Raw genomic sequence first — 17,216 nt, forward strand, 5'->3', positions numbered from 1 at the left:
CTGAAGGGACCAGCTTAAAGTGGTCATCTTACACAGGTTGTCACATTAGCAGGTTTTACTGTATTTCAGATGTATCGGGTTTTATCTCTCATCTCCCATTATGGACCTGGCCGAATCCACGATGGGTATGATTAAAAAACACCCTCTTAGTACCCACGAAGTGAAAATAGCCGAAAAAATGGTTTCAAATTATTTTGTAAACATAATAATTGTTTAATTTTTTATTTATACTTGATGCGCGTCATTAAGTATCCAAAAACTAATCAAACTCTTTAAAATTTCATTTTAAAATGTCGTAAATATGTCATTAATTCGTGTTTGTGTCGAATTTAGTATTCAATCTCTTAAAGACTGTTAAGCTGTAGGAAAAAGCGATTACTAATATTCAAGAAATTCTTTTATCTCTCCTTCCAGATATAGCTATTAATTCTAAAATTGCTTTCAATTTTTCACACACCTTATAGAAAATTTAAATAATGGCTATTTGCGGATATCTTTAGATTTTTTAAATTGTCTTTTATTAATCAAAAATGACAGCTTGATCTAATTCAATATCTGTTGTTGCCGATCGATCAAAACGCCAAGATAATTTCACTATTAGCAATCAGTTAGAAGACAAGCTTGAGGTTAAATTTTCGAAAGGGGGAGAAAAAAATTAAAGATTTTGAAGTGTTCACTTGAATTAGTAGTAATTGCACGTCAGTGACTTTTATGTCATGTCAGCTGCCAACATGATAACTCGATGGACCGCGTTTGATATCTATCGAATGATTTATATCGTTCTCCACATCCACCGTTTACAACCCGATACTAAACGTAGAAGGATCAATAAAAAAGGACAGAAAAAAATGGCAAGGGATTATTGAACGGGACAAATTTCATATTTAAGAAAAATCCATCACATCTTGAGAACCATCGCCATCAATTCCAACCATACGGTGTATAAGAATGCTATTCACAAAGATTAAAATTAATTTAATTTGAATTTAATCAAATAATTTTATAATGTCTTTTATTTATTTTTTTATAATTTAATCCGGATTAGGATTTTATTATTTCCTTTTTTTTTTAATTTTCTACCGGAAGAAAAATTGAATTTAATCATTAGTAAGCTGCTCTTGCAAACAAAATACGATACAATCTACATATAATGAAAGATTAATTTTCAATTTCCGAGTATATAAATGAATTATTCTCAGAATTTTTTAAAAATTTTTCTGTTGCTCAAATGGCTAGACATAAAATATCCTGGAATATAACGTAGAAGACACGTGTGATTTATGATTTTATAGATATATTTTGAGTGTATGGAATTCGTGGATGAGTGACTTATTGTATAAAAGACAGCAATGCGACTGAAAGTAACTTATAAATATGCTGTTGAGAAATTCGATCCTATTGAAGGAATGAGTAATGAATTTACCTCGTAATGTTAGAATAATATAATGTTGTATTCAACAAATAACATTCAAAGTGTAATTTTGTTAAAACAAATTTTTAAAAGTATATTTATCTACACCAGTGATATTTGGATATTTTTACCGTTTTTATCATCACTCGTATAGAAGTAATTTATGATTTAATTTATTTAATAATTGAATTTCTGATAACATTCATTCAAGATAAGTATTATTTTTAAAAATGTACAAGACTTGACACCATTTTTTAAATGTAAAGTCGACATATTTACTTGTTGAAAACACCGAAATAATTAATTAATGTAGAAACGTTTTCAATCTTTATTCATTTAGATGTAATAGTATACTGTAGAATAGATTTTTAAAATTAACTAATTATCATTCTGTAAAAATTCTACTTGAGCATCAATTATTCTAAACAACTTTCAAATCAAATATTTCTAAATATCACCCTGAGAAATTTAATTTTGTGAGAATGTAATTTCATCTTCCCTTCGAAAATCTCAAGTGTAGTCCATTTGTTATTTTTTCATTTATACTTTTGAAAAATGTGCAATGAAATAATGAAGATTATTCAAAATAATCAATGTCATTTTCTTGCATTTCACAAAGTAAAAACTGATGATAACGTATGAAGGACGTTAAAGAATTCAGAACAAAAATCTACAAATTAGATTATTGAATGTCTATTTTTCTTATTTTGACATTTTTAGATTGTAATGACTAATAACAGAATAATTATCATAAAAAGTTTTGTAATAGAATCAGCAAAGTCGCTTTACAAGTCATCGCCTTAAGTGAAATTTTCCATTGAGTTTATCAAGCAATAGAAAAGTAAATGTAAAATTATCAATTTTAGAAATGCTTCTTGACACAGACTTTTTAAAGATTTAAATTAATTTCATACAAGTGGACAGTTTTACAGCATGTTTTTGGGCTGCAATTTAAAAAAATTGTAGACTTACTGTATAAATTTCCCCCACTGTCTGTCTTTTTCATTCTTAATCTCGAGAACGGAGTTAGATGAAATCCGAGACTAGATATGGAAAGATTAGGGTAAGAGGCTCCGATTAACTGTATTCAAACTTTCGGTTTGCACCAGAGTTCATGTTATTTCAATTCAAAAATATTCTCTTAAAAGGAGTTAGATGACCGGCACGACTGTACTGCTATCAGGAAAAGTATGATGTACAGGAGCAAGACACTACTAATTTGAGATGAAGAACATATATTTTAAATTAAATAAATTTAATTTCTTTTAAAAAATGGTAATCAGCACATTAGATGTAGTAGTGCGTCAAACTTTATAAACACGTTTGTAGTTAGTAGTAGTTGTAAGTAACAATAAAATTAAATATATTAAAGGTTTCTTCGGTAGATAATCATATAAAAATTATTCAAAATTAAGTGAAATAATAAATGATAGTAAATATATATATATATATATATATATATATTCTATCATTTATTATTTCACTTATATATACACTATATATATATATATATATGAAGGGCTTATTAGCTACGTACAATTTATCTAAATCCCGAAAAAGAATTATGATGATCTTGATTAATGATAGTCTTAGATGTTCTGTGTTATTGATGCTTTATCGTTTCGTCGTAAATCTCATATTCCTACCAGTTACATCCTATGTATTGAAGGAACGGATTACCAGTATTGACGGATTAAACGCATCTAGCTCTTGCTGCATGCCGTTGCTCTTTACCAGATAAGCTTTATTGGATCTAAACATGCAATCAGCAAGTTGACAAAATACCCACGTATTTAATAATTTGTTAAATATCTGTTTGTAAATTGCTTTTGAAATATCTGAACTTATTAACTTGTTTTCTTCTTGTTCTATATGTTACATGATTTCCAAAGATTTTACAATTTTCACAAAAATAAAGCACTAATTTATGAATATACAGAAAATACCCTAAGGGGAAATCTATTTCTCTTTTGTTAAGGTACTTGCATACGCGTTATATTTACCGTTTTATACATACTTTTGAAGCTTATTTAATGTAGATGAGCCATATTGCGTCTATTTGGCTATTTAACTTGATATAAAATAATTATAAGCAAAAATGTGCCCAATTTTCTATTTCTGTAGGGCTCCTCTTCCTGCCATTCCTGCTATTAAACTCGCCCCCGTCCAGTATAAAACGATTCAGAAAATAAATTTTAGAGTTGAAATTCTTTAATTCGTTCCGGATTAGTTTTTACTTTTCATTGATTTTCAATTATTTTTTCAATTATAAGTTATTAATGGAAAGACTATTGTGAGATTTTAGTCAGAAGGACTGACTCATTTAGAAATGATTAGAGGAATGACGGGAGGAATGATTTAGCTAGTTGCACCCAGCAATACGTTTCCTGGGTGCAACTAGCTAAACCGTTATTATTCTTAATAGTTAAATTTCTATTACTTGAAAGGAATTAAGAGAAAAAAACCAACTCGTAAAGAATATTGTACAGTACAATATTGGTTTAATAAAAAAACAGATAACTTTCAAATTAAAGAACTGTGGTCTGATAAATACTTTAAAGTAATAAAAAAAAATTAATAGCTGTTAAGAATATTAATAATAAAACAAAATAAAAAGACAGCAATAATAATAATAATAATAAGTAAATCATATTTAGGAAGGGCACGTTTTTGTTTTGTTATACAATATTCACAGAAATTGCAATGGTAAGAAATTGCAACATGCTCAATATTTTTGCATTTGAAGTTGTATTAATGGAAGAAGAATAAAGCGTGTTATCAGACAAAGTTTACAAAATTTTCGTGCAAAACGTTGACAGCTGAACCAAAGAAATCGATACATACAAATACATCATGAATTCGAATACAAGCATTTTTATCAGAAGTTTTCCAATTCTTATAATTGCTTACTATCATAATCAGAGATAATTTTACTACAATACCATAATTAATATGAAAGAGTTGAAAAATATGAATAATTTCTTTATTGTTCGTTAAAATTCCGGACTGCAAATTTTAATTATATTGTTAATTTCTTTAATTTGAAATGTATGCTTTCCATCTCAAATTAGTAGTGTCTTGCCCCTGTACATCATACTCTTCCTGATAACAACAGAGTTATGCTGATCATCAATCTGACTTCGTCCCGAAGAAATGTTTGAATTGAATCACGTGACTTTCAGTTTATATCGAAAATGAATATACAGTTAATCAGGACCTTATGCTCTAAGCTTTCCTTATCTTCTGTCTGCTTTCATTTTTCTAACTTCATACATACTTTTGAAGCTTATTTAATGTAGAAAGAACGGACAAACAGCAACAGTGGGAATTTATAGGTCTAATTTTACAGGTAATTTCTTCAAATTGCGTCCCATATCTGTTGATAATAAATATGTATTATTTGTGAGTATTAATTACTATAAATGATAATACCAATATCATTTTTCTATATAAATCTTGGTTTAATTTATCAATTAAAATACTTTTATGTATGTTATACTGAGAAATATACAATGACCCATATATGTTAAAAAGATTGATTTGACAAAATCTTAATATAAATTACGTTTAAATATTTTAAGTTAAAGAATACTTTAAATTCATTACCAAATTTTAAATCATTAAAACATATATATATATAGTCAAAATTCAATTTAGCGCCTCGAAATTTGGCACTATATCGAGTATGGAGCTAAACTGACATATGTTAAACAATAAGAATTATATACTGTATTAGTAAAGAGGTCCTCATATCGATCAAATTTTGTAAGTCACGATTGCAATTTCGTTTGCAATGCAAAATTCATTTAGTAATTCACAAATACTAATTAGTTCTCTATTTAATATTTATGGAAAAGATCAACTCCACGAGTAGAGCTATTTCCAAGAAGCATTTTATCAAAGTTTGATTATATTTATAAAGATTCTAAACGTTTCTTTTAATTTTAATTCTTAATAATTTTATATATTTTTTTCATCCAGTAGATTTATTGTGTTAGATACAAAAATAATACTGTGTTAGACAGAATTTTCAATTCACAATATCAATAAGTTAATAAAATTATTTTTTATTATTATTTATCTACAAAGTTTATACAGTAATTATGTTAAATAATTCGTTAAATCTATGAAACGTGTAAGATACATTACAGAATGAAATGCATAAGGCAACTTTATATATGTTTTATATTGGTATATAGGTTAAAAGTATATAGGTTAAAAGTGGCTTTGTAAAACTAATTATTATTTGTCTGTAGATTAGGCTACTTCAAAACAGCACATTTGTTATATAAAAAAACTGGATAAATTTTGTCTTCTTTTTTCATAAAATATAGCTCAAAAAACTTGTTCACTACTCGAAGGAAATAAGTTTAATAGATTGAATCTGTCCAATAAACAAAAATAAAAATTAATATCGGACACTATTAATATAAAAGCGAAGAATTAAACATGACCGAAATCAATTCTTTGCATTAACCTTATTCAAGAAAAAAATTAAATAATTGGGCTGCAATTAAATAAAAAAATTGTAGACCTATGAATTCCCACTGCCCGTCCTTCCTTAATCTCGAAGACGGTATTATATAGATAAAATCCGAGACCAGATATGAAAAGCCTATGGGAAGATGATCCTGACTAATTATATAATAACCTCCGGTCTAGACCGAAAATCACATGATTTTAATTCAAAACTTTTCTGCTGGAAGGAGTTAGATACACAGAGAAGTCATTATTAATTTGAGCTGGAGAGCATATATTTTAAAATAAATAAATTAAAAATACGATTAAAAATTGCAGCCAGAAATTGTGAAGAGTCAATAAATTTTGCTATGCCGTCATTAGTTTTTATATTATATTCTTTCGAGATATTTCATTACACATAATAACTATATTTAAAATTAAAATGTAATAGAAACTTCAACTGTGGCTGAACAAATCAAGATTAATGAAGACCAACTTACGCTTGTATTTCAATGTAAACTACGTAAAAACTACTACGACGAATACATTTTTCATGTCATAACAATTCCTCTCTTTTGAAAAAAACAAAAGATTAATTGTTTTACCTTGTTTTTAATGTGCAATAAAAGCTTTCCATTATCTCTAATAAACTTCATCTTAAATGAAAATCAAATAAATTGCATTGTAGAAACTACCCTAATTGTAGAAAATAATTGTATTTAAATAAAACTATTTTTAAAACTCATTAAAATAAAATTACTTTAAAAACTGTAGAAAATATTTTTACACGTATATTAACTTCTTGAATGCAAATTTGTATTTAAAAAATTATTTTTAAGATTAAAATGAAATAAATATTGACATCGTCAGTCTGTAAAACTAAAATATTTCAATTTATAAACTGTCACAAGGTCTTTCATGTAACTTTCAATATTTATTTTTTACAATTTAAAGAAAAATACAGCTTATTTATTCACCATGGAAAAGTGTCTGCAGAGCGAAAATTTGATTTATTTTTGGATAAAAATAAAAAAATAAAAATTAGATTTCTGCACAAATCTTAATATACAGTGTAACAAAGTAATTAAGATATTCAAAAACGTGTAAATGAACTTCATTGGCCCAGTTTCGTAGATTATTGACAGTCATTCTTAGCATCAGAAGAGGGAAAAAAAGTATGATATATAAAATACAGTATAGAAGTATAAAAAAATCCAGCAACGAGTTGCCTAACTTTCCCGGCAACATTTAAAACCGCGTGTGGTGTTATCTATTATAATATTTTACTAAAACCTATTTATATTTACATACATTTTTAATTTATTTAATTTAAAATATATGCTTTCCATTTCAAATTAATAGTTGCTCGCCTCTGTACATCATGCTTTTTCTGATAACAACAGAGTCGGTCATCTATGTAACTCCGTGGATAGAAAAATTTTTAAACTAAATCTTGTGACTTCCAGTTCAGACCGAATGTTTATATATAGTTAATCGAGCTCTACTGTCCTTAAAATTTCTATATCTGCTCTTTGCATTTATGTACCTAACACCGTTCTCGAGATTAAGGAAGGACACACAGGCGGACAGACGAACAATAGTAGAAATTTATGTCCGCAATTTTTTAAAATTGCAGCCCAATAATTTAAATAATAGTAATTACTTACTAATTTCTCGGCCTTATTGTTTAATTGCACTTCATCAATATTTACGCAGAGATTTTTAGTCATATAACAATTCATGGGTACTTAAAAGATTCGATATTTCCAATAGATACAACGATTACTTATCACCCCTAAACGCCAAGATTACTTATTTCAACGTTCATTCGTAATAGATAATCTCACATCGTAAGTTCTGACACCATCCTTATTTGATTATCATGGAAAAGTCTCCGCTAAAGAGCTCTTAGCAAATCTGCATAATTCTCTATTATTCTGTAACTACTATTAAATTTATTCCTAAAATTTAATATTAATTATCCCATTGTAATGAAAGTAAAAAAAAACTCTTGGATATGTTTTACAATTATATATTTATTTTAGTTTAAACCAGTTACTATAAACAGTTTACATAGGTCGAAGATTTGGGGTTTTTTCTGTCGTCTATGCGGAAGGCACGAATTTGTTCACCTATTTTCAACCTCAATAACTCCTGTGCCTTTTGTCAAATATTTCTGAAATTTTGCAGGAAGGTTTGTGTATTAGGGATATTCGTGCTATTAAGTTTTAATGGTTAAAGGTCGAGGGGGTTTGAACATAGAGGGGGTCGTGTGTCGTATCTCGAGTAGGGTCGGACTTAATGGCGATTTTATTTGTTATTAGCATTTATATTTTTTTAAATAAAACTTATGTTTGCCCTCAAAATTAAGCTTTTTGCCGTTTTATAACAATTAAAAATTTTTTAGTAAAATAGCATAACAGATGGCGCCACAAGCTGTTTTAAATATTGCCCGGAAAAGTTAAGCAACTCGTTGCTCAATTATTAAAATCAACTACAATATTAGAATCAACTAAAGCTAAATAATACATTAGTAATTGGTATATCATATAATTTTAATTACCACGAATTCTATAATTAATTAATTCATTAGAATTCTATCTTTATTCTTAAGAACAAATTCTTGCAAATATATATAACAGAGAGGATCTGAATTCGTGTAGGCTGTAAAATAATTTAACAAAACTTAATTAAATAAATAATTAAAGTTTTAAAAGCAGAAGTCGATAATTGTTGTAAAGAAATATCTTTCTAAATTAAAGTTTTAAAACTTCCATCGAAGTTATAGAATTATAAAGCTATTTTTATCTGTTTTAAAGTTATTAATGAATAACCATCGTATTAATAATCGTTAGTATTATAAGTTGTTATTATTACCACATAAAGGACACACAAAAGTAACATTTTAGAAATTGTTATGAAAGTTATTAAAGTTACCGGTAAGTCGTAGGGATAATCAAACAGATCGTAAGTTAATAATTAATTCTTCGAAACTTTAAATGGCTCTGAATAAAAGTAGTTAAAATAAAGGATGTTAAATTAGATTTATTAAAATATCTATCCTGACTGTTCCACATGGAATACATAAAAACATTTCAATGTTGTACAGTACATGTATAGACAGTTCAATCATTAAACTGTATTACGTACATGTAATACATTTAATATGAAAATATAACATGAAAATGTAATACAGTAAATCATTAAATTGTGTTTAAATAAATATATATTTATTTAAATGTGTGTGAACATGTGTGTGAGTGTGAATTTATGAGTGTGTACATAGATATATACACATGCACATTTAGTAAATTTTATCAATTGAAATTAGAGAATAAATGTACATAAGTATTTATTATTATTATTATTATTATTATGTTGGGTTTTGTGAGGTATACTTGGTTGACACCGGTGGCAGTGTACTATGCCGGACTAGAGTCAAGGCATAGTAACCAAAACAAAAATTAAAACTGTATCGTATGTGTCTGTATTCAGGAATTTCCTAACAATATGACATGTATTCAATATAGTGGCTTTCTGTAGTGTGATGTATGTGTTTCTGTTCAATCGTAATGTTTCCAGGCATTTGTGTAGTGTGTGTGGTATAACACCTGTAGAGGAGAGAACGACAAGTACAATAAGCACCCTATCCATCCTCCACAGATGCCTTATTTCCTGGGTGGGTTCCGTGTATTTGCTGACTTTTTCAGTGCATGTGTTTTGTATATTGTGAGTGTTTGGAATGGCTATGTCTATAACGTATGTGATTTTATTATGTTTGTCAATGAGTGTGATGTCTGGTCTCTTGTGGTAGGTTGTTTTATCTGTGATTATGGCTCTGTGGTAGTACATTTTTTACGTGTTGTTTTCCAATACTATGTGGAATGTATTTATAGTATGGTTCGTGGATGTCTAATAATTTGTGTTTCTTTGCAAGTTCTTAGTGTATTACATTTGCTACTTGATAGTTGTCTATGTAAATAATTTCTGTGCCAGGATCTTGCAACCAGAAGTGATGTGTTGTATAGTTTCTGGCATGATGTGACAGATGTGATATTTTCTGCATGTGTCATTTGTGAATGTTGTATCTTTAAGTATGTGCTTTCTGTAGCTTTTAGTATTTATGACCTGATCCTGTATGGCAATCATGAATCCTTTCGTCTACCCAAAGAGGAATCCACGTGCTAACCAGCTGTTTGACGCAGTTTTGTCAACAAAATCCTATGCTAGGTCGCAGGGATCCCTGCCACAGAGTGCCTTTCGAGCCCACGATTGCTTAATGGTGTCTATGGCTTTTTATATGTTTTGTCATGTCCATATGATGCGTGTAAATTTAATGGTGTGTTATTTGAGTCTGCTAGAGTTACTGCTTTATGGAACTGTGATATTCAAATAAATGTTATTTAAATTTATATCAAAATACAGTACCAAACTTGATACCAGGCTTCCAGAAATTAGGAATTAACATAAAACCGGCAATTTTTTAACTACCCAGTTTTGAATTTGTCGGGCTGTAGTACAACTGTATTTTGCCATTTTGTTTTGTTTATTGTGGTATACGCCTGGCACGTAATCAGTTTCACTGTAACTGCTACACACTGGAACTGGTAACGTCTGCAAACGAAACTTTAAAAAAGTTTTATTCTTTATTTTTCGTTGTCTATTTTATATTTTAAATATACATTTAGTCTGTGTCCAGAAAACCGGAAAATCCAGAAATCTGGATCTCTTTTGATCCCAAGCTTGTCTTATATTTGATCTGTACTGTACTGTATTTATATTCACGTATACGGTACGACATAAATTAACTGCTTCAAGGAACATTGCCATAGAAACTGGTTGAAACATTTAATTTTAGAATGTTTCAATTTTACTTCTGCAATTAATAAAAAAATTGAAATTTAAAAAATTGCATAACAACGAAAAGTTATAGGCAATAAATTAGTCATTATTTGCCTACATACAATAAATTAATTTAAAATAAAGCGTTTTTTTAAATTCTCACTAGAGACATTGTGAGTTTTCCTGTAGAAAACAAGAAACGTCCAATTACACAAAGCTGTAACACTTGCAGACAATACACCATTAAACCTACACGACACTGACCTGGATCTAATACAGTACACGGAATGCACAGACACCGCTAGACAGACTTAAACCATGAAGAAGCTTTATGGTAGGCACCCTAACGATCTCAACCAAGATCACGTTGACATAACTATATGGATGACTAGAGAGACGGTAAGGTTCGTAATTGTCATAGAAGACCAAGTCATAAAACAAAATAACTACAGGAAGCACACCATACTCACAGACGACATATTCACATAAGGTTGTAAGCTTTTTATATCTTCATAACCAAATCGCAAATACAATACATCATAAGCTTGCACACGAACAAACGAATCTATACTCACACCTCAGATGGTCATAGAGAGCAACAGAAAATATACTATGAGCAAGTTATAATCACAGTCAAAACTATTCATAACAGAGTAAACATTACATTCATTGACAAACAAAGCAAAATTACATACATCATAGCCAGAGATTGTACCAAATACCCACAGTAAACAAATACATTCACTGATACTCAGAATTTTTCCACGAAATGAAGCATCTGTAGAGAATGGATAAGATACGTATTGTGTCAACAGTCCTTTCCTGCACAAGTCATATCATATACGCTACACAAAAGTCTAAAAACGACTTTTGTGTAGTATATATGATATGAATATGGTTAGTGTATGTGTCATTAAGGCTTCATAACATCACATATATCACACTACAAATAAAGCTACCATAATAAACACATACTATTTCAGATATTCTTAAACATAGATACACAGCACAAACAAAATGTAGTAACAGCTTGTTCTGTATCTATCTATTAGCCCGATATAGCGCTAAACACCGATATATACGGGTAATTCGCGTAGGATACACGCCACCATAATAATAATAAAAATAATTTTTCATAAATCTGTTTGTTTACTTTAAATAGAGTGTTAACTTTGTCAATTATGATTTTTAATAACGGCATCTTTATAGTAAGTGTATATGTATATGCTATAGTGTGTAGTGTATGTGTCATTAAGGCTTCATAACAGCACACTACAGAAAAACAAACACAGCCACAGACAATAAATTCAATCCTTACATGTTTTTATAAAAATGTACGTGGAAAATTTTCCAATTTTATTTAATTCGATTTTTAAAATCTTTTTTTACGAAGAAAATTTAAAATTTTAGAAATATTTATTTTCTTTACTTAAGCTGAAATTGTATTTTAAACATATATAAAAAGCCTGTTTACATTATTTTTACGTGGGCCAACAAATAATGAGATTATTTAAAATATATAAATAACTGTTTCTGTTAGTTTAATAAATTAATTCAAATTTAACAGAACATTGCTTCGTTTGTTTTCTTATTATCAAATTTCTTTGACGTTATAAAAATTTCAATAAACTTTTCATTGTGTTCAGAATAATTTTATTAAAACTTATAATTTTCAAATAAATTATTTATAAAATGTTTTAACATATAAATCAAATTTATATATACATAAAACAACGAGGAAATAAACCAATAATATAACAAAACTTTGACAGACTCTAAATAAACAAAAGTTATTTCAATCTGAAATAATATTTCAAAATTTAAATACAGAATAAATACATTTATTTATTTATTTTATATTAAAAGCTACCGAAGAAAAATTCATATCAATTTTGAATTTCCATTAATTGTTTTTATTATTATATTTATATATAGAATATAATATATATATTATTAAATATATTAGTACCTTTTACAGTATTAAAAAATTAATGGAAATTCATTTTCCGGTAGTTTTTAATGTAAAATCAAGTACAGAATAAAATATTTCGTAACCTTTTAAACTAAAACTTTGTTTACTTTAATTTTTTTTTTTTCTAATAAATCTTCTCATCCAATAAATATTCAATGAGATAAATCCTGCTACTTCATGTTAAATATAACTTTAAATATGTGAATAATTAGGCTTTCGATTAGATATTTATGTAATCTTATTAAATTTATCATGTAAAATTTCTTACATTCCCTACTAAGTAACATTGAGTGATACGTATTTCATTAAATTTAAAGTAAAATAACTTTGTAGATAATTTTGAATTAATTCTGTTTGTGCTCGACTCTGACAATATTACAGTAAGAGAAACAAAATATACAACTTCATTATAAATTAATTTATTAATACGTTACTTAATGTACTTCTATCATCATTAAATTTGTTATTTAAATATAAATAATGAAGTAATGTATGAAAATTTTGATAAAATCAAGAGTAATCTTAAATCTATTCATCATTTTTAAGATCAAATGCCAAAAGTAAAGCCAGCAGGGATATTATTATTCGTACCTGATTTTAATATACAAGAACTACTTTATCCCTTTCAAACTTTTTCTATGTATAAATACAGTATAAAAGCTTGAAAAGGTGAAAGCACAAATCGCATGTCAAAATAGATCCAGTTTGCAGGGGGGGAAAGGAATATTGACGTTATGACATGCAAAAGATTGATTTAGGGTGTTAATGTATTCAGTGCATTGAAGCAAACAGTGGATCAGGATACCATCCATCAGGTTATGGTAGAATAGACCTAGATTCTCAATCTCAGTCAAGATAAATGGATGCTAGCTTGTTGTTCTACTTTATAAAGTATGTCTGGTGATTTATGTAAAGCATTCTTTACACGCGTGCAACTTGAGCGAAACTTTCAAAATCTCTTTAGAATATTGGCATTTAAGATCGTTTTTTATATATTATTATTAAAATATGTTTTCATTAAAAAGTAATTCTTTTAATGTAAATACTAGCCGTAATGAATGGAGCAGATTTTACTTTTATCCAATTATGTAATAGATGTTAATCTTCTTACATTCGACATCCGTTCTCTTGGTAACAATCCATTAGCTGCATTAAAAAAAGGCATTCATTAAGCGTGTAATTTTCTTTTTTTTAATCTAATGAATTAAAAAAAATGAAAATAATAAAATCTTCACTGCGCTGCTTAATGAATTTAACATCAAATATATTAAAGAATTTGAAACTTCTCTATTATCTTGAGAAAATTCATAAATAATTAAACATTTAAAATACTTAAAGCAATGGAATTGCCGAAAGGACAGAATTTAATTAGATACTATTATTCGTTTAATGTATGCAATAATAAAGAGAAAATAAAATAAAACTGATTTATTTAATATTAAGTTTAGTATTCTTCTACTAAAAGATGAAATTAAATTGTTTTTTATGAATGTTCTTGAGAGAATGTCGTCCTCTTTATCTCAAGAGATAGGAATTTACTGATAAATTTAAAATTTATATGAAAAAGATGAAAGTATTACTGAAATGCACACAATTTTATTTTTCAGGTGAGCAACATGTTCATAATGAGCTTAGCCATTGCTGATCTTACAGTCGGAATGTTCGTCATGCCAATAAGTTCTGCGTATGCCATAACGGGAGATTGGAAATTCGGAATTGTAGTTTGCCAGTTTTGGCTGTCTGCTGATTATTCGGCAAGTACGGCTTCCATTCTAAACTTGCTAATCCTTAGCCTGGATCGTTATTGGTCAATTCGCTCGCCACTCAAGTACATTCGCAAACGAACCAAGAAGAGGGCACTCGTCATGATCGCCATTGTCTGGTTGGTATCCGCCATGTGGATAATCCCCATTATCGGATGGCATTATTGGTACAATGATGGAATACGCAAACAGCCCGATAGCGTTTGCGAAACGGAATTCGCTGATAATGTATTTTTTAAATTGACTACTTCGACAGCTAACTTCTATGTACCAATGGTGCTCATGATCTGTCTCTACGTTAAAATATTTTCAGAAATCAAAAAGAGGAGCCAATTCGAGATAGGACAATGCAACGTTCGCGGGCAACAGCAATTAGAATGTAGGAATGGTGCCAATAATAGAGAAAACAGAAGAGATTGGAGTGACGTCAGCTTCCGGCGCACAGATAGTAGAGTTGTGTTTCGACCATCTCCAAATGATAGAAAATTTCAACAGTTAACTCTATTAACAGTTCAAAATTCTAACGGGGATCAAGCTCAACAATCTGAACATTATCAAGGAGTTACAGTTAAAGTAGAATATATGGGAGACGGTTCGAGAGAAGAAGTGAGACCAGTTCTACGTTCTGACGAAAGAGTGGGGGGAAGTTTTCGCTCTGGGAGTAGTCTTCTACCAAATTTATCAACAGCTATTCGCATGAAAGTCACTAGGAGGACAATAACTAATTTAAGACAAGAGAAAAAAGCAGCGAGGCAGTTAGGTGTTATCATGGGAGCGTTTGTGTTGTGTTGGTTGCCATATATAATTACATTTATGGTTACTGCCTACTGTGAAGATTGTATCAATCCGGACGTCCACACTGCTACGATATGGCTGGGTTACTTAAATTCTACTATGAATCCCTTTCTTTATGCTTTATGTAATGCGAATTTTAAAAGAGCATTCAAAAAACTATTTTGTCGAAGTAATAAAGCCATGTTTACTACTTCTACCTCTTCTAAACCCGATCAACTCTTCGCTTAATCATTCTGTAAGATTTTTATTTTTTCCCCTTCCTTAACATTGTCATTAAATATCAGAAAAAAAATCAAAATACTGTTTCACTAAATTATAATTTCTCTGAATTCTAGTTGAGGATGTAAATAAAATAAAAGATCGTGCATTGTATATTAATATTTTACATACAACTTATCGTTGTATATATCTAATAGAGAATGTTTATTGTAAATAACTTACAAATGTTTTTAATGAATGCAATAAATATTATACTTATGGTTAATGCTACAGTATTTTTATTTCCAAAGTGTTAATTGTAATTTTAATTGGGCTGCAATTTAAAAAAAAACTGTAGACCTGTAAATTTCCAGTGTCTGTCGATCCTTCTTTAATCTCCAGAACGTTGTTAGATAGATGAAAGAGGAGACCAGATCTGAAAAGCTTAAGGACAGGAGGCCACGACTTCGTGAACTTTTAGTCTACACCGGAAGTCACGTGATCTCAACTCAAAAATTCTCCCCTGAAAGAACTGTTCTTATCAGGAAAAGTATAATGTGCAGGGGCAAGAGACCGAGAGCATATATTTTAAATTAAATTAAAAATTGCAGCCCGGAATTGTGACGCTGTCGCAATAATTTTCGCTGATAAATCATTTATAATTTCACAAGCAAACATCACTTGAGGAGCACATCCATTTATTCTCACGTTGGAAAGAAATAAAAATAAATAAAAGAAAATCATCAATATTCTAGAAACTAAGCTTTTGAATTCTCCTTGGACAAAAATGTAACAATGGAGAAAACAAGATTAACTCGTGTTCTCTTCAGATAGAGTATATCTGTCTTCAGGGTGCCATTATTGATCCGTTCATTTAAAAAATTCGTGGAAGGAGAATTTCCTATATCATCTTTAAACAAAGAATTGCATTTTTTTTTTTTTTGCATTTTTAAATTGCCGTTCAGAAACAAAATGGGTACTCCTGGAAACAGTCGGATATCCGGCAATAAAATTTTTAAGAGGCGGAAAGTTTTCAAATGTTTCACAATTGATCCGTGATGATAGAAAAAATCGAAATTAAACACACTAAAGAGCAGTTTCGAATCATAAATAATAAAAAGCACGCATTGATTTATAGCACACGCCTTATATTCTTAAAGTATTTTGTAATAAAATCATAATCTGTTTGAAACGTGAGAAGAGAAACGTAATGTGAACACAATTGGACATGTAAATGGTGGTAACAACTTACAATAACGTTAAGAAAACTCACAAAATTTTATTGATATAAACCTTAAAATAATTATCATTTACTTACATTAGCTACCGATTAGTTAAAGAACTTGTAATTATTCATTGAATCAACTGCAAATTGTTTCAGATTTTTTATGTAACTAAGCTAATATCAACAATCTTTGCTTGAGGCTCTGTAAATTTTTATTCATTTCATTTTTTATAACATAAATTCCTTAATTCTCTTTCGTTAAAAATGCATGCATAATCATTGACTTTTATTGCCATTTCTGCTTTTAAAATAACATTAATCATGAAAAATGACCCCTGAAAAAGATAAAGGTGAAAGTAAAATAGCTCATATTGATTAATATTAATAGAAGAAGAAGAATATATTAGGAGTGAAGAAGAAGAACCTTTTTCTTAATTTTTGAATTATGATAATTTATATTATAAAAAAATAACTAAATTTAAAAAATATTTTCAAAATACTTTTCCCTAGAATTTAAGTAAATGTCGTTTGATTCCTGAATCTGAGAGA

At 28.8% G+C, this 17,216-nt stretch overlaps 1 protein-coding gene across 1 annotated transcript in view; it reads left to right on the forward strand.

Moving 5' to 3' along the window:
- The window catches only part of LOC136974897 (histamine H1 receptor-like), a 47,088-nt gene extending 31,426 nt beyond the window's left edge, over nucleotides 1–15,662 (forward strand). The window contains exon 2 of the mRNA XM_067269882.1: nucleotides 14,294–15,662. Coding sequence (XP_067125983.1) covers nucleotides 14,294–15,472 — 1,179 coding nt within the window. The 3' untranslated portion in view covers nucleotides 15,473–15,662. The remainder of the gene's footprint in view (nucleotides 1–14,293) is intronic.
- Nucleotides 15,663–17,216: the final 1,554 nt, after the last annotated feature.

The sequence above is a fragment of the Centruroides vittatus genome, unplaced genomic scaffold (assembly GCF_030686945.1).
Source record: "Centruroides vittatus isolate TY-2023 unplaced genomic scaffold, ASM3068694v2 contig_359, whole genome shotgun sequence".
Taxonomy (NCBI): Eukaryota; Metazoa; Arthropoda; class Arachnida; order Scorpiones; family Buthidae; genus Centruroides; species Centruroides vittatus.